At 39.8% G+C, this 22,558-nt stretch overlaps 1 protein-coding gene and 1 non-coding gene across 2 annotated transcripts in view; one reads left to right on the top strand and one right to left on the bottom strand.

The window, feature by feature from the left end:
• Window positions 1-22,558, bottom strand: part of ENTREP1 (endosomal transmembrane epsin interactor 1) — a 168,156-nt gene that overhangs the window by 65,283 nt on the left and 80,315 nt on the right. The window contains exons 2-3 of the mRNA XM_006152513.2: window positions 22,407-22,552; window positions 11,413-11,469 (exon numbers count right to left, since the gene is read on the bottom strand). Of these exons, the coding sequence (XP_006152575.1) occupies window positions 11,413-11,469; window positions 22,407-22,552 (203 nt within the window). The remainder of the gene's footprint in view (window positions 1-11,412; window positions 11,470-22,406; window positions 22,553-22,558) is intronic.
• On the top strand, window positions 17,783-17,889 carry LOC114008542 (U6 spliceosomal RNA). Its single transcript, XR_003550058.1, has one exon. It is a non-coding gene; the product is annotated as a U6 spliceosomal RNA (small nuclear RNA).

Genomic DNA, 22,558 nt, shown 5'->3' with positions numbered 1-22,558 from the left:
GTTATGTGCAAAATGTAAATATTAAATCACTGACAATATACAGACAATGATGTTATTATATTTTTGAAAAGACCTGGGAAGGTTAAGGGAGAAAGTAGAGTTAGGTGCTAATTTCTTCATCTTACCAAAGACAAAGTCAAGAGATCCTATCCAAAATTGAGGAACTAGGAAAAAGATGCTTGCAGTATTTCCAATTATAAAGTCATCAATAGGAAAATAAAAATAATTTTTAAAAATAGAGGAGAGAAGGTGGGTTAGCCTAAGTATGATAAATCTCTCAGGTTTATTAAGATGGAACAACCACCAGCAATATTAAAACCAGAAAGTTTAAAGTGGGTAATTCTGCAGAATGTAATCAGGTATTGGTACTGTGAGAAATGCAGAAGTCTAATTATTACGTTTAATAAAAGCAAGAAAGCTAAGAAACCTCTTTTTCAAGTAAAAAAGTTATTTCCTTCTTAAATGGCATTTAGTGGGACCAGCAGATGGCATGGTTACATCACTAGACTCCCACAAAGGCAACTGCGGTTTGAGTCCTGGACCCGGCAGCTCAAAACTCCCACCAGGCATGTGCCCAAAATCCTGAGAAGAGAATAGAGGAGAAGGGATTGAAGTGTGGCCATCCCCCCAAGGGTGATTTCTCACTTTCTGTCTCTCTGGCAAGTACATGTACCCTATAGCAAAAAAATCTCTCTCTCCTAAAAAAAAAAAAATAATAAATAAGGCATTTAGTAAATCATAATATGTCACAGAAGTATGCTAGAGATAGATATGTATTAGGTTGTCAGGAAAGTCATGACATATTTTTGCAAAGAAAAACATAGAAAAGTATGTCATGACTTTTCCCAACAACTTAATAAATATATAGAAAGGTCTTTAAAAAGTTTATGGGAAATATATACTATGAAAAACTACCCATGGATTTCAAAAACTTTTTGCACTATGATCAACTCATCTTTTTAATCTTATTTTTCCATGAACTCTGTGTTTGTATGTAGACACAAAAAGACTCCAAGAAGTTTGGTATGGTCATTTAGAAATTACAGCTACTAAGGTCCAGTTTCACCACTGTCCTGTCACTCCCAACCCCAGCCTCTTCCACCCAACACTCTCCAACAACATCAAGTAAGTCTATATAGTTTGAGAACCAAAGATTTCTTATTCCTCAGCTGGTTCTCATAAATGCCCAAATGTTTATTAATGAATCTACTTCTGAACTTCTAAAAATTATTATAAAAGTAAAATCCATGAAAGAAATATCACAGTCCGTGATCAGAGTCTGATTATATGACAAACAAGAGAAACCAACTCGGGCTGTTTAAACTGCAAGGTTATCAGGTAGCTCACAGAATCCACAAGAACTAGTCTCAGGAACCCTGGAAGGAACCAAGGAAGCTGGACACTGGAGCCTCTATCAAGGTCACGCTGCAAGAAAACCAGGTCCCTTTTTGCCAGTCCTGGATGCCAGTTGCCTCCTTTGCCTAAGGAATTCTAAGCTGCCCTGAGCTATTTGGCATCAGCAGCTCCAGCTTGAGTCTGGGCAGGAGCTTCAGTGGGTGGAGGTCACCGGCTTACCACCTGGCTGCTGGCATTCAGGGTTGAAAGCATGTGGCCTCAGAGGCTCCCACCACTGGAGGCAGAGCCCTGCCTCTCACACAAAGCCAGAGACACCAGTCCAAAAAGAGTCCAGATGCTGCAGATACCAGGCCAACAAAGGCCAAACAAAACATAACTGAAAGAAAAGTCTCTTCCAACAACACAACATTGTCCTCTTCCAAGCATAAATGGGGAAATAAATCTTTCTCTTTTCCATCTCCAATGCACTTAATAAGGTGCCCACTGTCAATAGTTTCTTACAGATCTTTCCAGAAATGTTTCATGGAACTACAGACAGATATGTATGATACCTAAGGAGCTAGAAAAGCAAGCAAACACCAAATTTAAAATTAGTAGAAGGAGGCTCTGGCAGGTGGTGTGGTGGTTAAAGGTGCTGGACTCCCACATGACCAACCAACCGCAGTTCGAGTCCCAGACCTGGTGGCTTGCACTCTCTCTCTCTGTCTGTCTCTGGTCAAAATGGAAAACTAATGATAATAAATAAATAATTATTTTTTTAAATTAATAGAAGGAAAGGAAAAGTAAGAATGACAACAGAAAAAATGAAACAAAAAATATTTAAAAAAAAAAACAGGACCATTCCCATTATTCTGTAACTTTCCACATTAACAATGCATCTATTGTAAGATGCTTCCCAATTCAAAATGGTCTCCCTTCTTGCCCCAAATCATTCATAGTTCATGTGATTTTCTCTTAGTCATACTCAGAAATTGATTACTATAATCTGTTGGGCTCAGCCTAGATCCAGGACTAATCACTGAGTTCCCTTTGACAACCCAGATACACGCACAGTATTAGAGAATGTGATACAGTGGTAACACAACTGGGCCTGTGTGGAAATATCCTGGGTTCATGTCCTAGAGTCTCCCTGAGCACATCATGACATGTGTGCCTGTGATCTAGGCTACATAAGACTAAGAGTGAATAATAATAGTGTAGTGAACCTGTCGGGGATGCCAGTGTCTCTCTAATATAAAGCTCCTGGAAGAAGGGAGTAAATTGGTCCAGCTACTGTGGAGAACAATATGGAGGTTCCTCAAAGACCTTCAAATAGTACTACCATATATGATCTAGCAATTCTACTCCTGGATATCTACCCATAGGACAGGAGAACACTCAATCAGAAAAGCGCTTGCACAACTATATTTATTGCAGCATTATTCACAATTGCTAAGACATGGAACCAACCCAAATGTCCACAAACAGATGAATGGATTGAAAAAGCGGGGCACATATACTCCATGGAATACTATTCAGCCATAAAAAAACAACAAGGTCCAAAAATTTGATAGAAAGTAGATGAATATGGAAGATTTATTGCCGACTGAAGCAAGTCAGGCTATGAAAGAGAGACATTGTATGTCTCTATTTAACATATACCAACTGTCTGCACTCTGTGGTAAAGACTGAAAGACTGGACGACACAAAAGCGTTGAAAATTGTTATGGACACTGGGGACAAAGTGGAAGGAGAGTGTGGGAGGGGAAGAGTGTAAGACAAGAAATTTGGGAAAAAATAGAGAGGTAAAACATTTATAAAACATTTGTGGGACACAGATATGGTTTATTATCTGTTCGTGAGGATGAACTGAGGTGTATTATATCTCATGCTGGGTAAAGTCTCTTTACAATCTAAATGATGTATAGTGATTGAATGTATTATTAATAGTAATAATAAATGAATAAATGCAAAAATAAATAAATAAAATTTTTAAGGAGCTATAATTGGCCACAGTAAGTACCTGCCAATTAGCTAAAGGAGGAAGTGGTAGAATGGAACAACAGAAGCAACACTGGAATAGGAGCCAAAACCCCTGGGGTCTTTCTAACTGAGCAAGTCGGTTAACTCCTGAGTGACTATACCCTTATCTCTAAAATAGGAATCACCTCTGCCATATACATTCCATGAGAAAGGGTATACGAAAGAACATGTGAACTCTTAAGCATTAAATAAATACATGCAAGAGTGTAGTACTGATAACTATGAAGAATAGGAGCAGCCATCCATTTTTATGCCTTAAAATTCAGAGAGGGAAATATTCACAGTTTATACACAGAGAGCAAGTAACAGTCTGTGGAAATGCCCATCCAAAACTAAAACACTGTAAAGGTAACTAAAAAGAATTCTGGAAATCTATAATATGAGAACTAGGAGGCCTCTTAAAAGATTGTTCTGATCTAAGTCACTTATTATACAGACACAGAAATCAAGAGATAATTAGTGGTAACTTACCAGCATTAATATCTAGTCTTGGGGCTGGCAGGTGACATGGTGATTAAGGGGGATGGATTCCTACATGGCCGACCACAGTTTGAGTCCTGGACCTGGTAGCTTTCTCTCTCTCTCTCTCTCTCTCTCTCTTTCTCCCCCATGCATTTTCTCTGTCCCACTCTGGTCAAAATTTAAAAATAAATCAATAAAGTTAAGTTAAATAAAATAGTTCTTTAAAAAAAAATCTAGTCTTGTGGGACCAGCAGATGGCATAATGGTTATGTCACTGGACTTCCACGTAGTGGACTGCAGTTCCAGTCCCAGACTTGGCAACTTAAAACTCATGCAGGGCATGTTTGCACGCATGCCCAAAATCTCAAGAGGAGAATTGAGGAGAAGGGACTGCAGTCTGGCCATCCCCTCTGGGGAATGATTTCTCACCTCTCTGTCTCTCCGGAAAGCACACATACCCTATAGCAAAAATCTCTCTGAAAAAAAAAAAAAAATCCAGTCTTGGGACAGCCGGTAGCACTGTGGTTAAGGTGCTCAATCCCCCATGGCCGACTCAAGTCCCAGACCCAGTGATCTGAAAAAATGTGGGATGTATATGCTTATGTGTCCAAAGTCTGGATAGGAGGGAGAAATGGAGAAAGGATTGCATGACCAGTTCCCACTGGAGAGTAATTTCTCTCTCTCTCTGTCTTTAGTGAGCACAGGCACCTTTTAGCAAAAAATTTAAAAATAAAAATAAAAAATCCAGCTCTCACGAAATAACAAAGGACTCATTCCAAACTACTGACAGCCATAAAATACACCTGAAGAGAGAGGCAGCCCAGGTGGCTGAGGCCAGGCGACCACAGTAGCCCAGCCCCTGGAGAAGCCAAGATGCCGTGGAAGGGAAAGGATAGAAGAAAAGGCAAGAGTGCAATCAAAGTGAAGAAACTAAAAACTGAAACAGTAATTGATTGAAACAAAGGAAAAGGCCCAAGAGGAGAAGGAAAAATTGGAACAAAAATATACTGTGCAAATAAGTGAGCTGGAAGGACGTTTCCATCAAAAATGAAAGAAACTGGCATGATTCAGACTGAGCTGGAAACAATAAAACAATTCCAGAAGAGAAAAACTCAGGTGCAGAAAGAATTAGATGACGGCATGTGTGCTTAAGAGGGAGAAAGAGACCACTAACAGACATGGAATGTTTAGGAGCCTGTGTAAATGCACCAATGGTTCAAATAAATGACAACTACTATGAGGATTTGACACCTAAAGACATTGAAAAAATGATTGATGAGCTCAAGGCTGGCAAAATGTCAAAACCTGGGCCAAGGAGTGGGCGATTCTCTCGTGAGCCAGCTGGAGGTCTCACATCCTTGACTGAACTATCCAAAGGACCTAGCTTAAGGGTGTAAGCAGGCCTTTCATTTATATTCAACTGCAAATATGCCACTGGAGAAATAAAATATAAACCTCCTGTCTACATAAAACAAAACAAAACAAACAAAAAGAAAGAAAGAAAGAAAGAAAGAAAGAAAGAAAGAAAGAAAGAAAGAAAGAAAGAAAGAAAGATAGAAAGATATCTGCAGAAATGACCATGCAAAGCCAAAGAGCTCAATCTATAAACACACAGATTCCTCACCTATTCAAGGGTTTTCTGGCCTTTCCAAAGCCATCATCTTACTGACAGCATAACTCACTTATAACTATTTCTGACTAACTGATGAGGATAATTCTTCAACCTCTGTTGATAAAATATCCAGGTGTTCCCCAACTTTCCATCCAAGATACAAGATGAAAAATACCTGGATCCCCAAATGGCCTTGTGGAGCTGAACTACCTTGCCAGACTACCCAACTTGAATTTTCAGTGAGAAAAAAAATGATGGGGCCAGCAGGTTGTCTAGTGGTTAAGGCACTGGATCCCACAAGACCAATTCAACAGTTTGAGTCCCAGACTTGGTGGCTTGACAAACACTCTAGTCCTATGTTCATGCATGCCCAAAATCCTGAGAGGAGAATGGAAGAGACAGGACTGCAGTGTGGCCATCCCCCAGGGAGGCAATTTGTCACTTTCTCTATCTCTCTCTAGCAAGCACACACACCCTAAGACAAAAATTCTTTTTAAAAAATTATGTATATCTCTAGCCATTTTTTACTCTCTAGATAATGAGGTTCAACCTCATCCTTGATCATCTTGAAGTTAAAAAAGAAACTGAAGGATCAGTTTAAAAATAGCCAATCCATTTGCCTCTTCTATTCTTGGTCTGCGGTGCAAATCAACAGGACCCACAGTTGAGAAGAAACCACATGCTTAGATCACTCGAGAAGAACCTGCATTCTTGATGCTAAGGAACAGAGCTGTCTTTTTACCAGTTTTGAGGTTGGATTTATTCCATCTGTTCAAAACTGACAAGAAAAGAAAATGACAATAGCTCACATGACCACTTCATAAGCAACCAAAACTACAGGCAAAGAGCCAGCTGAACTTTCACCTGGCAGTTCTTACTAGATGTGTCACCAAGAAAAACATCATAATTAAAACAACTTCATTTTCTGACTGAGGTGCTTAGACAAGATGATCTTAGAGCCAGTTCCTAGAAGTGAATCTGTAATTTTCAAACACCTATAAAACATTTTACTAGAAGAAAAATGGAGTGGTGTTTAAAATAAATATGGACATTTTTTATAAAGAGAAAATGTTGGGGCCAGAAAGTGGTGTGGTAGTGAAGACACTGGACTCCCCTGTGACTAACCATTGTCTGAGTCCCGGACCTGGTGGCTTACTTCTCTCTCTCTCTCTCTCTCATAAGTGTACATGCCTGATAGCAAATTTTAAAATAATAATAATAATTAATAAAATTAAATAATTCAAAAAGGAGGGGAATATTAGCTCTTTATGGAGAATACACAACCTAGGATGTTACACACACATGTGTGTCCACACACACATGCATGCATAAGCATGTCCCCAGCTTAATCCTAGTCACAACCAAAATCAGTTACAAATAGTTACAAATCATTTTCCAATATTATTATATCTGTTCAGAATGCATGATTATTTTATCAGTATAAAGAAGAGGACCCAGGATCAGCAGGTGGCATGGTGGCTAAGGCTCTGGACTTCCACGTGACTGACTGCGGTTTGAGTTCCAGATATGGCCGCTTGGAAATCATGCTGGGCACATGTGCGAGTGTGCCCAAAATCCCAGGAAGAGAATGGAGGAGAGGGGACTGGCCGTCTCCCCCAGAAGGTGATTTCTCACTACTTTCCCTCTCATTGTTACTCTCTCCTGTAAGTGTACGCACACTATGGAAAAAAAAAAAAAGGAAAAGAAACATAAGAGGATCCAGTGAATGAAAGTTTCCAACTCTAGGTTTCCATGAAAACTTGAATCGAAAGGAACTAGGTCAAACTGACCCTTTTTTGTTCAAGTCAGTAAAAAACCTGATGTAATCACGGCAACGATCACAAAAGAAAGAGCACAAACATAAATGGTTTCCCAAGGGAACGTCCACGTGTTCCAGCCTGGTGTGCACCCAACAACTCGAAAGGGGGTCAGCTGGCCTCTCAAAGGGCCCCAACAAAGACTGACCTGCCCTCTGCCAACCTCCCCCACCAAAATATTCCTGAAACTTTAAAAGGAGACAAATACAAAGTTTTAGAGAGCAAAAGCAAGTGAAAGAAATTTAAAACAGAAGTAAAACTTTGAGAACTGTCCCAGACCTAAATTTCTTAGAGAACTCTGACCAGCCACACCCAGGTCTTCAAGAACACAGATCCATAGGGCCCTCTGGCTTCCCTAAGGAAACATGGCTTCCCATCAAAAATTACCCAATGGCACATTACCCACACTCAGGAAGCCAAGAGACAAGGAGCTGGTGTAGAAAGAAAAAAAAAAAGAAGAAGAAGGAGAAATAAAATATCCACTATGGGAAGGGTGTGTTGTTGCCATTTTTGGTAACATTAAATTATCCCCTGTGTGCAGGTGAAAACATACTCTCAGGAAACTCAAGTGGCTTGTGGACAGTTATAATACAGCTCTTAAGGGGATTAGCTAGGAGTATCTGATGGGCACTTCCAATGTTTTTTATTTCATCACACAATTTCTTTCTTTCTCTCTTTTTAAATGAAGATTTTTGCTATGAGGTGTGTGCACTAGCCAGAGAGACAGATAGAAAATGTGGAATCAACCCCAGAGTAATGGCCACGCTGCACTCCCTTCTCCTTCATTCTCCTCTAGGAATTTCAGCATGCATGCACACGTGCCTGGTGAGAGTTTCAAGCCTCTGGGTCCAAGACTTGAAATGGGATGACTACATGGAAGTCTGGCACTGTAACCACTACACCACCTGCTCATCCCACAAAAAAGTATTTGACATAGGTTATAACAGCACACTGTTAAAATTGATATGAGGGCCAGGGGACCAGCAGGTATATGGTGGTTAAGATGCTGGACACTCCCATATGGTCAACCATGGTTTGAGTCCTGAACCATGGTTTTCTAATTTTCTCTCCCTCTCTCTCTGGTCAAATTAAAATAAATGAATGAATAAGTAAAATTTAAAAAAAAAAAAAGGAAAGAAAAGAAACACACCAGGCACATGTGCATGATCCCCCAAATCCCAAAATAATGAAAGAGATGGAGGAGAAGAGATTGTGGCATGACCGTTCCCCATGAGGAGTGCTTTCTCCTCTCCTTCTCTCTTTGTCTCTCTCTGGCAAGTGCACACACCCTCTGGAAATAAATAAATAAATAAATAGATTTTTTTTAAAAAAAGGTAGAATGTCTTAAAATATATCTAGAACACATATTCCTACTTCATTATCTGGAATTTTCAAAGTACAAATATCATTAGAGATTTTATTGTAATTCAATTTAAATACTCGATATTTGTATTACTGAGTATTTTAATATTGACCCAATGGGAAAAGACAGTGCAGAGGTAATACCTATAATTAAATTTTAGTATAAACATGGGATGCTATCCAAAATTTTTCTAGAGACTGTAAACCCAGAGAGTTAGGGCCAAACAAACTTCAGTCACTTACAACACAAGCTGTCAAAGGCATCCAAAGCCTCATTTCCTCCTATTCTGCTACCTGATATATCGAAATGCTACATGGATAATTTACTGCTTCCAAAAACACTAAAGGAGTTTCACTAAATGCAGTAATTGATGAAGTTGTCAGATGTGGCCTACATCGTCTTCTGCTCCTGAGAACACTTTAAGACCATCGACATGGTATTAAGATCTATTATTCTAATGTACAAAGACTGCAACGTGCCTCATCTCCTTGTATAAGGGGTCTTTTAAAGGTTCACAGAAAATGTGGATTATGAAAAAAACTATGCATGGATTCCAAATTCCTTGCAATAAATTAAGCTTGTTCTTCTTTAATACCATTTTCCCACTGGCTTTCTAAAGTCCCTTCGTATTTAAGAACTTCGGTAGTTTTGTAATTAATAACTCATTTCCTAGCAAACTAACCTAGTTAAGATGAACTATTAATTATTATACACACACACACACACGTATACATATATATATACATATATATATATATGTATATATATAAAATGACTTTAGAAAACTCAATTCAAGATGGATGAGACAAAAATAAAAAAGATGTCTTATAGGAAAAAAAAAATGTTAAGTACTCTTCCATTCAAATTTTCTAGGCCCTTTACCCCTGAAAACTGGATAAACTCCATTTGCAATTATTTATTTTGTATAATATTTCCTGAATCAAAATGACATAGCAAATAGGCGCCAGCAGGTGACATGGTGGTTAAGGCACTGGATTCCCACATGGCCAACTCAGTTCAAGTCCCAGAACTACTGGCAGCTTGATTTCTCACTTTCCTTCTCTCTTTTTCTCTCTCTCTCATATGCATGCCCTATAGCAAATATTAAAAATAATAATAATAGTAGGGACCAGCAGTTAGCGTAATGACTATGTCGCTGGACTCCCACGTAGTCGACCACAGTTTGCGTCCCAGACCCAGTGGCTTAAACTCACGCCAGGCGCGTGTGCATGCGTGCCCCCAAGATCCCAAGAGGAGAATAGAGGAGAAGGGATTGTGGTGTGGCTATCCCTCTGGGGGGCGATTTCTCACTTTCTGTCTCTCTGTCTCTCTCTGTTTGTCTGGAGAGCGCACGTGCCCTATAGCAAAAACCTCTCCAAAAATATAATAAAATAATAATAATAATAATAATAGTAATTCTTTTGAAAAATGACATAGCAAATAATCACAAAGAATGTACACTGAGAATGTACCAAATTCCACTGAACTACACATTTTCAAATGCTTCCTTTTGTTTTATCTTTTTTCTTACAGCGATTTTTGCTATAAGGTGCATCCCCCAGGGTGGATGGCCACACTGCAATCCTTTCTTCTCCATTCTCCTCAAGGGACTTTGGGAACACACACATACCAGCGTGAGTTGTTTGTTTTGTTTTCTTGTGTTTTGTTTTAATGTATCTTGTGTTATACTCAGAAAATTTTTTAAGAATTATTTTATTTTATTTATTATTGTTCTTTAGTTTGACCAGGGAGAGACATAGAGAGACAGGACTCAAATTGCAGTCAATCATGTGGAAGTCCAGCACCCTAACCACCATGCCACCTGCCAGCCCCTGGAGACATGTGTTTATGACGCCATGTCTGGAACTTGAACCACAGTCTACTACGTCGGAGTCCAGCAATGTAAACACTATGCCATCTGCTGGTCCTGTGAATTTTATCTTAATAACAACAATAAAATAAAGAAAAAGTCATCAATATATGTCTATATTACCAAGAAAATAAAATATTTATATGCTACAAAAACAATATAACAAAATAAGCAACAAAATTCTGAGGATGTTCAACTAAAACATAACAATAAAAAGTCATCTATTTATAGTTAATATAAGAGATTTGTTTCAAAAGAATATGGAGGAAAAAAATGTGGAGGGGGGAAATTGATGAGAGTATGGCTGACCAAGATTGGCCATGAGTTAATTACTGTTGCAGTGAGGTGATGGGTACAGAGAGCTGATTATATTATACCCTCTACTTTATAATATGTTTAAAACTCCCCATAGCAGACTTAGACCTTTAGAATGGGTCTAATCTTAGAAATAGAAATATAAGTACAGGATAAGAAGTTTAAGGTGAATCAGAAAATCAGCAAAATTTTCATCTTACTTTATTGTTATAAGAACATCTGACTTCCAATTTTATACTTTGTTAACTTATTATTATTTTAGCTTTTGCTATAGGGCCTGTATGCTCGCCAGAGACAGAGAGAGAGGGAAAGCGAGAAATTACCCCAAAGGAGGGGTAGCCACACCACAATCCCTTCTCTATTCTCCTCTCGGGATTTTGGGCATGCATGCACATATGCCCAGTGTGATTCCTAAGCTACCAGGTCCAGGACTCAAACCACGCAGTCAGTCATGTGGGGTCTAGTGCCTTAACCTCCATGTCACCTGCTGGCACCATGAACAAAGAAGCTTAAGTATTCCTTCAATGATTTATTTAAACAGATTTGATACATGGCACAGCTTATGAAGAATAACAATTACAAGATCAATACATACCAGGAGTATCATAGGCCTTTTCCAAGTGGTTAATCCTATGATTCCAGAGAGTATCACCTGTAAGGATAAACAGTGTCAAAAACCTAGAAAATGGGCCAATTCCAGTAAATGAGTCTCCTATCTCAAAAGTATATATATATTTTTAAGATACTGACATTTCAAGCAATCATATCAAACACTTAATATTTCTGCTGATCATATAAACGCTGATAGACACTTCCAAGCCCCCAGCTTTTTTGCTGATTTACATTTGTTGTTAATATCACTGAAGAACACACAAATAGAAATTAGCCTCTGGTCAGTCTGGTCAGTGAAGGAAATGGCATTTCTGACCCAGCTTCTTGCTCCCGATAGCACCCAAGCTGCTGCCAGCGTCATAAGGTGCGCATCTGGCCACATCCCTCCCTTCATCAGGTGGGTGCCCACCTCCCTCCAGACAGGTAAAGGCCTCGATTATCAAGACCTTCAGGATCTTCCTATTCCCATATCTCAAGCTAGTTGCCATGTACCCTGCCCCTCTACCACCCACCTTCCTTCAACCACACCTGCCCTTCCTCTGACAAGAAAGACCCTAGACATTCCTGGGCTATGATGTCTCTCTCTGCTGAAATGCTCTCTTCCCAAATTCCCTACTATCTGCCTAAGAACTCCTTCCCATCCTGCAAGGCCCCAATCAATAATCACCTATTCTGAGAAGCCATCCCTGATCTTAAGACACCACACTCCTGGAAACCTCTGCACATAATGCTTTTTGTTTGTTTGCTTGCTTTTTTTTCCCAAAAGCTCCCTGTTGTATCATTTGAAGGACACATCTCAGTACTCCCCACTAATTGGGAACCCCTATCTTGTCTCTCCAAATGCCTCATTCCAGCACTGCCTGTCACATAGTTGGCAACTAATAAATGTTCCCACACATTTATTCCACAAAGTGGGAGGAACTTCAATGCAAAATAGCTCAAGATGCAAAATGGCACTTCAATAAACAGCAAGCTACAATTCTCGGTAAAGAAGAGCCTATATTTTGCCAAAGCATCAACTGGAAACCAAGGTCAGTCATCTGAAAAACATAGTTCACTAAGAAATTGGGGAAGAATAATCTAAGTATATAATTTTATTCAGCTCAGGGGTGTTCTGATGCTATCTGAGCATGTTTATCTGTGTGTAACAAAGGGTGTTTGGAGGCCAGCAGGTGGTGTAGCGCTTAAGATGCCTGAACTTCCACATGGCCGACCATGGTTCAAGTCCTGGCCCAAACGACTTGAAAATCACACTGAGCATGTGTGCATGCATACCCAAAATCGCAGGAGGAGAATAGAAGAGAAGGGATTGTGATGTGACCATCTCTCCTAGGAGGCAATTGCTCACTTTCTCTTTCTCTGTCTCTCTCCTGCAAGCACACATGCCCTCTAGTAAATTAAAAACAATAATTTAAAATAATAATTATTTTTTAAGTATTTTTTTATTTAACTTTCTCTTTCTTTCTTTCTTTCTTTCTTTCTTTCTTTCTTTCTTTTAATTTGACCAGAAAGGGAGAAAGTGAGAAAGCAAGCCACCAGGTCCGGGACTCAACCCATGGTCAGCCATGTGGGAGTCTGGCGCCCTTAACCACCATGCCACTTGCCAGCCCCAATAATAACTATTTTTGAAAATTAAAATAAACATACTACTTGTTGCCTGCACCAGGCATTCTATTCTTGCAACCCTCTAAATCCAGCAGAATAATATCCTGTCACCCGAAACTGCCTGGAGAAGCTCAGAATACTGGGTCTCATCTTGAGTGTGTGGCCTGCATCTACTTTACACACTGGGACAGGAGTCTATGAGATCCTGGGTGCTAGGCTCCCAATCAGTTCTAAAGAGTTAATCACATGACCTTGAACAAGTCATTTCACTTTTCTGGTCCTCACTCTGGGCTTCTTCTTGCTCTAAAGGTTTACTTCACTGTGATGACAGCAATTCCTCAGAAACCCTGCGATCCAGCGTGCAGGCATATGAGATTGTGTGTGTGCTTGTGTGTACACATGTGTGCATGTGTGTGTGTACATGTGCTTCCTGTCTACCCGCCCTAGACTGTGCTGACGAAATGTAAGCTGTTTTTGTGAAAACATAACTGAAAATTTGACTGCCCTTGAGGGAAATACACACTACCCTCTTCAGTAAAAAGCAAACAGGATTTGAATTAACAGTGTCTGATATTTTTGCCACAAGATCTCCATTAACACAGGCCTCTGTTGTTCAGGTTTTTGGGGCATATTTTTCCATTAAAACATTATCAGATGAGGTATCCAGCTCAGGCCATAAAAGCCCATAAAATAGTGATACAGTTAAGCTACACTTTGTCTCCCCAACCAGCCACACTTGAATGTGTGTGTATATATATATACACATGCACACAGGTGTCATTTTTATTTAAAAAATGAATCATACAATGTAGATTTTGCACCTTTTTCTTTTCTTTCTAAGCAAAGACATCACAGAGATCTCTTCACATTCACAGGACCAGATCTAATTCATTTCAGTTAAACGGCTACATAATTTCCCATTACATGGCAGTCTCTAACGCACTCAATAATTTCCACGTTCATGGACATTCACACTATTTTCAGTTTCCCACCCTCACAAACAACAGGGCTGCTGTAAGCATCCATGAACAAGTATCTTTAAATACAAATGCTTTTTATTCTGTTGCATGAAAATCACAAGTAGGGACACTAAACTGAAAAGTATTTACCTATTTTACTTTAATAGATCATGACAGATACAACTGTCATTTCAAATGAAGGGTCTCTGAGACACAAAAAACTAAACTATCTTTATGTCTTCCTTTGGAGGTGAGCGATAATTTGTTTTCCTATAATAGCAACAAACTACAGGCAACATAATTTTCAAAATATATACAAAATGTATATGACAAATAAGAAATGCCATAATCACAAAATATACATGACAAAGGAAATTCAGACCTCAGTGGGGGAAAAACACAAACCTTACTGAGTAATGAAGACCTAACTAAGTCAAGACATATAAGTTTATGAGTTGGAAAACAAATTTAAAGATGTCATTTTTATTTGAATTGTTTTATAGACTCAGCACACACTGAAGTTGAACCCCAATAGGGTTTTAAAACCATTCTTTTTCATAGAGATGCTTTAGAAAACTATATAATGAGTCTTCAAAAGTCTATGGAAAATGGGTGTTATGAAAACACTCTGCAAGAATTATTTTTAAATGTGATACCAAAGTAAACTGTCCTTTAATTGCATTTTCCACAAACTTTCTGAAGTCTCCTCATATGTTCCAGTTCCAGGTGGCAGTTGTAGTTGTGTCCTCCTTGGTCCTGAAGTCTGCAGCATATGCAATACCAACTTTTATGCAATGCCTCCCTCTCTTCAAGACCAGCAAGGCAAGGCCTTAGCATGCTTGGGGAACCCTGTGAATGACGATGGGAAGAAAAATCAACTAGCAGAAGTAGGGCAGAATGGTTAGAAGCCTCTGGAATGGTGGTGGGAACACAGGTGCTGCTGGGAATGAATCTTTTAAGAGCTCAAGACTTAAGGAGTAGGTGCTCACATTTCATCTGACACAGGGATTGAATTCACAAATGCAGACAGCAGTTAAGAAAGGGCGAAAAGGAGGCAGAATAGTCAATGCTTCCACCCCTTGGTGCAGCAGTAGCTGCAGCACCATCAGAAAGTAGTCAAGGAGATTGCATAACAATGGCTTTCCATGGCTCCACTGCACCACCAGGCTATTACTCATTTAACTATCTCATGAGGGGTTGGACCTGTGAGTACTCACTCATGTACCACTAATGGCTTCCAGAAAGCACTGTGTCTGTTATGGCAAGAGTCAATAAATGAATGAATGAATGAATGGAGGCCAGAAATAGGAGATAAACTTGCTCAAAGATGACAATGTGAGTCTAATCACCTTTTTCAGTCTGGGCTTCCTAACAGCAGCAAAAAAAAAAAGAAAAAGCAACTATATCAGCATTCTTCCCACCCAGCTCAAGACGTGACCTGCTCTGAATGAATAGGCAAGCACCTATATTCTAACACTCAACTCTCTCTCTAATATTACAATGAGATTTATTATAATTTTTGTTTCATTCACTGTAACCTATTCCCTGCAGCTGGTGGGAGAAAGTAGAAGCCATCCTTTTCTCTGATATTGCAAAGAAGGACGCTGAAATACTCCAGGCAAGAGTCATGCTACCCACCACATATGGTTAATGTGCCTTAATTTTCCAGCTTAAAAATCAAATCATTAGGATCAAAAGCTTATAATTCTACTGCCCTATTTTCCTTTGCTAATCCACTAACATGCCTTAGGGCGAAAATGTTCTGGATCATTTGTCAAAACCTACTGTATCTAAACACAGAGATAAAGAAGGCCGTGTTGTAAATGTCCCGGTTACCTTCAAAATAAGCACGAAGTAATTTATCAAACCTGACAACAAGTTCTTTTGCATTTACACTAGCAACTGAAAGAAAAACGTGTGTGTGTGTGTGTGTGTGTGTGTGTGTGAATGTGTGTGTGTTTCCACATTTTTCCTTATCTAGCATGAGTCATTTTAAAAAACGAGGACATAGGCAAAAGGATGTTTCTAATGTGTACTTGATAGTTACCATAATATCCTGAAAAAAAAAAAAACTCCTGTTCACTTTATTAAATATTGCCTTCGTGTTTAAAACAAATTGATAGAGGTTCGAGTATGTGTCAGACCTAGAGAGAGCGTCCTCTAGCAAAGCATCCTCCTGCGTTCTCTAATTGCACCTTCACAAAATCAGTCTGGAGGCCGAAATCACCCCACCCATTTTACAGAGAAGTAACTGAAACTGGAAGGCTCAATGGCTTGCTCAAGGCATGAAACTTATAAATATGACTCTGCTGTCACAGAAATAAAGGACTGAAAAAAAATTAAATAAAATTCATCACCAAAACTATAAGTGTCCCTGAAATATTAAAGTAGTATTTAATGAGTATGATAGAAAAATATGCTTACTATTGTCTAACTGGTACAGACTTCAGAGTTTTTACATCCATTTCTTCCTTACACCATTCTTTTTTTATGCTTAGTTATCGCAGTTTCTTTGAACAAAAGGTTTACACTAAGGTTCAGCAACATCTGTCTCTGTGTAAGAAAGTGGAATCTTAAAGTATCGCAGAATAAAGGTAAAAGTGATCATGAACTTAGATCCCTGACTTAAAGCAGAGACTTAATGAATGTGTGCAGAAGATAAACCCCAGGGGAAAAAAAAAAATCATAAGCAGTTCTCTACAGCTTGAAATAGCTTCTGGGGATCATAATTGTCATTAAAATCAGGAATTTCGTTTTCTGAAGTAGGAGAGACAAATGAATGCAACTTCTCAGTCTTTAATTAAATTTAATGCAGTGTGGTAGGCTGTCTCCCATGATCCTAGTGAAATCTAATTAATATTAACTAAGCACACTCCCAAATTGGGAGCCAGGACAGATGGTCTAAACGTAGACATTGAGATCCAGCCTTGGCCACCTGCAGTCCAACTTCAGGCTGTTTTTAAAGGTGGCTAATTACTTATTTTCATGCATTTTTGGAGTAATAACAAAGTGAATCATCAACTAAGGATACCAGGAAAAAAATAAAAGATCGTGGATAGCTCAAAAACAGAGTACAGTGATCCGTAGGTGGCATTGTAGGTAAAGCACTGGACTCCCACATAGCCAACTGAGGTTCGAGTCCTGGACCTGGCGACTTGGAAATCACACTAGGTGTGTGTGCATGCGTGCCCAAAATCTCAAGAGGAAAAGGGATTGCAATGTGGCCATCCCCCACAAAAGTGAGGGGTGATTTCTCACTTTCCCTCTCACTGTCTCTCTCTGTCTCTTTCAGGCAGTCAGTGCACATGCCCTATAGCAAAAGAAAAAAAAAAAAGAGTACACTACAACTATTTCCTTCAAGTTCCAGAAAATATTAATGTAGAATATGAAAAAACATACATTATTTTTAGGGAGATTTTTGCTATTGGGCACATGCATTTACCATAGAGACAGAGAAACAAAAAGGGAGAAATCACTCCTCAGAGAGTATGGCCACCCTGCCATAATCGCCAGTTTCTTTCCTGGAGTTTGGGCATGCACGTATACACACCCAGTGTGAGTTTCAAGGTCCGGGTCTTGAACTGTGGTCAGCTACGTGGGAGTTCAGTGACATAACCGTCATGCCATCTGCTGGTCCCTGAAAAAACATACTTTACAGGATTTGTTAATTCTTAAATTTACTTTAAAATAGATAAAATACATCTTTAAGGTCAGACAAGTGAACAAAGCCTCAAAAATCTTAGGCTCCAGTGAGAACTCTTAGAGAGGTCTATATGGAAAATTATCCTTGTACTCATTTCGGCAGCACATATACTAAAATTGGAACGATACAGAGAAGATTAGCATGGCCCCTGCACCAGGATGACACGCAAATTCGTGAAGTGTTCCATATTTTTTAATATAAAGAAGATTATGATGATAATAATAAAAAATTTTTTAAAAAGAATCAAAAAAGAAAAGCCACCAAATTGTACATTTTAAAAGGGTGAATTTTATCTCAATAAAGCATGTTAATTATACCTCAAAAAAAGAGAAAGAAAATTATCCTTGAACTATACCACATTCAATAAAACAATCCTTCCTACTGAATATATTTATCCCTTGAATCTACTTTTCTATCACATATACAAACAAAATTTTTACTGAAGCTAAAAGATTTATCAGTTTAGTTGCTATAGAAGGCTAGTGTACCTAATGGTCATTCCAAACTTGAAATATGAGGATATTCTTCTACGATGTCCCTGTGCAGGTCTGAAGTAACCTTACACTTAAGCTGGCACTTGTACTCAACTACCTAGGTTCATATGCCAATAAACTTCTGAGTGGATAAATAAACATGTATGCTCACACAATGGATATCATTTTCCTTCAGCCATAAACAGGAATGAAGTACCGATACATGCTGCAACATGGATGCACCTTGAAAACACACTTAGTGAAAGGCACTAGTCATAGGGGCTGGCAGGTGGCTTGGTGGTGAAGGCACCGGACTCCTACATGGTCAATTGTAGTTTGAGTCCCAATCCTGGCAACTGGCTTTCTCACTTTCCCTCTCTCTCTCCTTCTCTGCCTTTCTCTGTTCAAATTAAATAATAATAAATTAAATAATTCTTAAAAAACAAGCCAGTCATGAAAGACTACATATAACATGATCTCATTTATATGAAGTGTCTAGAATAGTAAAATCTATAGAGACAGAAAGTGAATGTCTAGTGACAGAAGGGTAGAGGTAGGGGGGAATGGGGTAATGAAAATATTCTAAAATTAATTGTAGTGAAGGTTGCACAATTCCAAATTCACTAAAAACCACTGAATAGGGGATCAGCAGATGACAAAATGGTTACATCACTGGACTCCCACATGGTTGATAGCAGTTCAAGTCCCAGACCCAGTGGCTTGAAACTCATGCTAGACATGTGTTTGTGCATCCCAAAATCCTGAGAGTAGAATGGAAGAGAAGGGACTGTAGCATGGCCATTCCCCAGAGGGTGAGTTCTTGCTGTCTTTCTGGCCAGCACACAGGCCCTATAACAAAAATCTCTCTCTCAAAAAACAAACAAACAAACAAACAAAAGGAATGGTACACTTATTATTATTATCATTTTTTTTGGAGACTTTTTTGCTATAGGGCACGTGTGCTGGCCAGAAAGACAAGAGAGACAGAGAGACAGAAAGTGAGAACTCACCTCCTCAGGGGGACAGCCACACCACAATCCCTTCTCCTCCATTCTCCTCTCGGCATCCTTGGCATGCACGCACGCGCGCCCAGCGTGAGTTGAAGCCACTGGGTCCAGGACTTGAACCACTGTTGACTACATGGGAGTCCAGCAACATAACCATTATGCTAACTGCTGGTCCCGGAATGGTACACTTTTAACAGGTGACTTGTATGACTTGTGAACTATATCTCAATAAGGTGTTTTTTTTTTTTTTAATTTCTGTAGTCCTCAAGTCACTTTTTTTCAGCTTTTCTTCATAAAAACTTTAGTTTTACTGTCTTTGAATTACTTATAATATGCTACTAAGCCCTCTTTTTTTTTTTAAATACTCAGTGGCAAAAGTGATGATACCTAGAATTTGCCTGTAAATAATCCAGTAGGTAGTAAGAAGGGGGAGGGTGTCGGGGATAGAGTGGCCATGTGTTGATGGCTACTGAAGCTTGGCAATGAATGAATGGGGGCCCATCATACTCTTCTTTCTATCTTGGTTGAGATTTTAAAATTTCTCATTATAAAATTTTAAAAGTAGAGGGGAGGTATTAAAACTTATTGGTCACGTATTTCCGTCTTCTCATGCGGGTTATGGCTTCTTTTTAAAACTATATAAACATTGAAATATTTACAGATAAAATGATGTGATGCCTGGAGTTGCTTCAAAATAATAAGGGAATGTAATCTGACAAATGCACCAGGGGGCATGAAGGATCTAATTCCTACTCTACTTGGAACCCTGTCCTCTTAGAATTTATCAGAACACACAGGGCCAGCGGCAGAGCCCAGGCAGGGGTTTCAGATGAAACCAATGTTGAAGTCGGGTGAATGGTATATATTAGTTCAGTGTACAGTGTCTGTATGTATTTATGTTTGTCCATAAAATAGTGTTTAAAAATAAAACTATAAACAATTTCCCTCTCACATAATTTCAAAACGTGAAACATGTGAGACCTTTTTTCCTAAAACACCAAAAGAATCATGGTGCCTAATACCATCCTCTTAAAATCATATTGAGCTGTTCTGTACATATAGCATCCATTAGTTTTGCTGTCACTATGCAAATTCTGAGGTCAACCTCAGGAACAGGTCAGAAAATATAGAAATAACCAATAGTTACAGGGTTGCATACCTGGGAGTCAGGGAACAATGTACAAAAGGGAACCTGTCAGCTCCCAACCACTGATTCATCCCTGCTCTGGTTTGCTAAGACCTTGAGACAAGGCTCTGCCTAGCCAGGACACCCAGGGTATGGAGAGCGGCCATTTTGAACAAACATGGTGGGTCTTTGGCTTCATCTTTGGGTGGATGACCTTTTTTAATACTTCATCAAATCTTTCTATAGCTTAACTGAACTTGCCTCTGCAATAATTCATAATAACAAGCTGATTTCGAGTTTTAATTTTAGAAAAAGAAAAAAGTTTTAAATCATTCTAACCTAGCTTTCTTTGACAACATAAGTTGTAACTATACAGAGAGAAAAATACCTGAAAATGTATGCAAGAGTCATTACTGGCCTGTGGTATTTAGAGAAACGAATACCCACCTTGCAGCTTCATTTAGTCCAACAAGTGGAGAAGGAGCATAATGAATCTAATTCCTACCAATTTGGAAGAGCCATCCTTTTGGAATTTTCCAGAACCCTCATAGAGGCCAACAGCAAAGCCCAGATAGGGATGGAGTCCTCTCACAACAGCTCAGGGTACACTCCAATAAGATCATCCCATGGCAGAGTCTTTCCAAAGGAAAGCAACTTGGCACTCAGTTGGAAGTATAAAAGTTCAGGCTAGGCTTAAGGAACTTAATGTCCTTATTCAAACAGTTACTTTAGGTTCAATTAGTTCTCCTTACATTCTTAAAATCTAGCCTTGAACTTGGATATGTGTATGTGTGAGCCTGCCTGCAAAATATTCTATGCACTCAAGAACATACACTTGGCCCCCAGGTGGTGTGGTGGTTAAGGGTGCTGGAATCCCACATGGCCAACCCTGGTCTGAGTCCTGGACCTGGTGGCTTGCTTTCTCACTTTTCCTCTCTTTCTCTGACTTGCTCACTCTGTCCCTCTCTGGTCAAATTAAAGTAAATAAAGTTAAATAAAATCATCCTTTAAAAGGGAAAAAAATGCACACATGCAGATGTTAGTAAAAACTATGGACAATGCTAGCTTTTTGGATGTAGTTAGTTCACAAAAAGGACCATTTACTTTACTCATCTTCCACACTCATCCTACAATGACCTGTTTCCAAGTTTCACAACCCACCTCCCCCAAAACCTAAGGGGTTGAATACCTTGGAAGTTGTGAAATAGTTAGGAGGCAGAGTGAGCAACCATCCAACCTCCACAAACTGGCTGGTAGCAGCCTTTCTCACAAGCTGGGTAGCTTTTCCCCTGAGATCAGCCTTCTCTGTAGAAGGAGGACAGGACTGGATCCTGGAGGGGGCAGACATCTCCAGCTGACTGCCTCATGTTCCTGGAGCTTTGGCGAATTTATCTCTAATAACACCGTTCAGGCCCTCAAGAATTAAATTCCACTCGGCAGACTGCATGGCTCCAGAAACCCACGCGGTTAGGGCCTTTCTTTAATGACCAGGTACAAGGGCGTGTTTACACACACCCTCTCATTACCTTCTGAACTTGTCTCGCCATGGAGTGGAGCCATGCTACACCAGATACATTTCACATATACGTGTGCCTTAATGAGAAATAAAAACAAGTGGCTGCCCCAGGCAACCTGTCATTTCAGCCATCCTACAAATATACCTATTACGGGCCAGGCACTGTTGACACAGCAGCGAGCAAAACAGATCAAAACTCTTGCCTTTCTGCAGCAGACACTGTCAGTGCACTTAACGGCCAAAATAAGTTGAATCATTTCGCTCCCACTTTCCTGCCACTCACCGGCCTCCTTCCAATCTCCCAGAGAGCTGGATATCTTTGTTTTATTCTATGAGCCTGACAGAGACAATAAACTCCTTTAGCAGGCAACGAATAGATACTGCCCAAGTGCAATCAAATTCGCCCCTGAACTAGATCTCGGAACATTTTTCTCCGCCTCAACGCCTCCAAAAACTTCTAGTGGGGCTGTGCGCCCCAAGTGCTGTCTGGGCGCTTACCAAGGGGCAGTGGAGAAGGCAGGCCAGAGTCTCTTGCCTTTCCCCAACTCCGCGGGAGTTCTTAAACGAGGAGGGGCGCGCGGTACTCACCGAGGAGCCAGCCCAGAATGGACAGGAGTTCTTCACCTGTGGGGAGCTGCTCAGCGACAGCGCCCCGAAGCTGAGCGCCACCATGCAGCAGCCCAGGATCAGCTGCAGCAGCCCAAGCGACAGCAGCGGCCGGGCAGGCAGCAGCGCTGAGC

This window comes from Tupaia chinensis, unplaced genomic scaffold (assembly GCF_000334495.1).
Source record: "Tupaia chinensis unplaced genomic scaffold, TupChi_1.0 Scaffold000354_1, whole genome shotgun sequence".
Lineage (NCBI taxonomy): Eukaryota > Metazoa > Chordata > Mammalia > Scandentia > Tupaiidae > Tupaia > Tupaia belangeri.
This window is presented reverse-complemented; position numbering and strand designations above follow the sequence as displayed.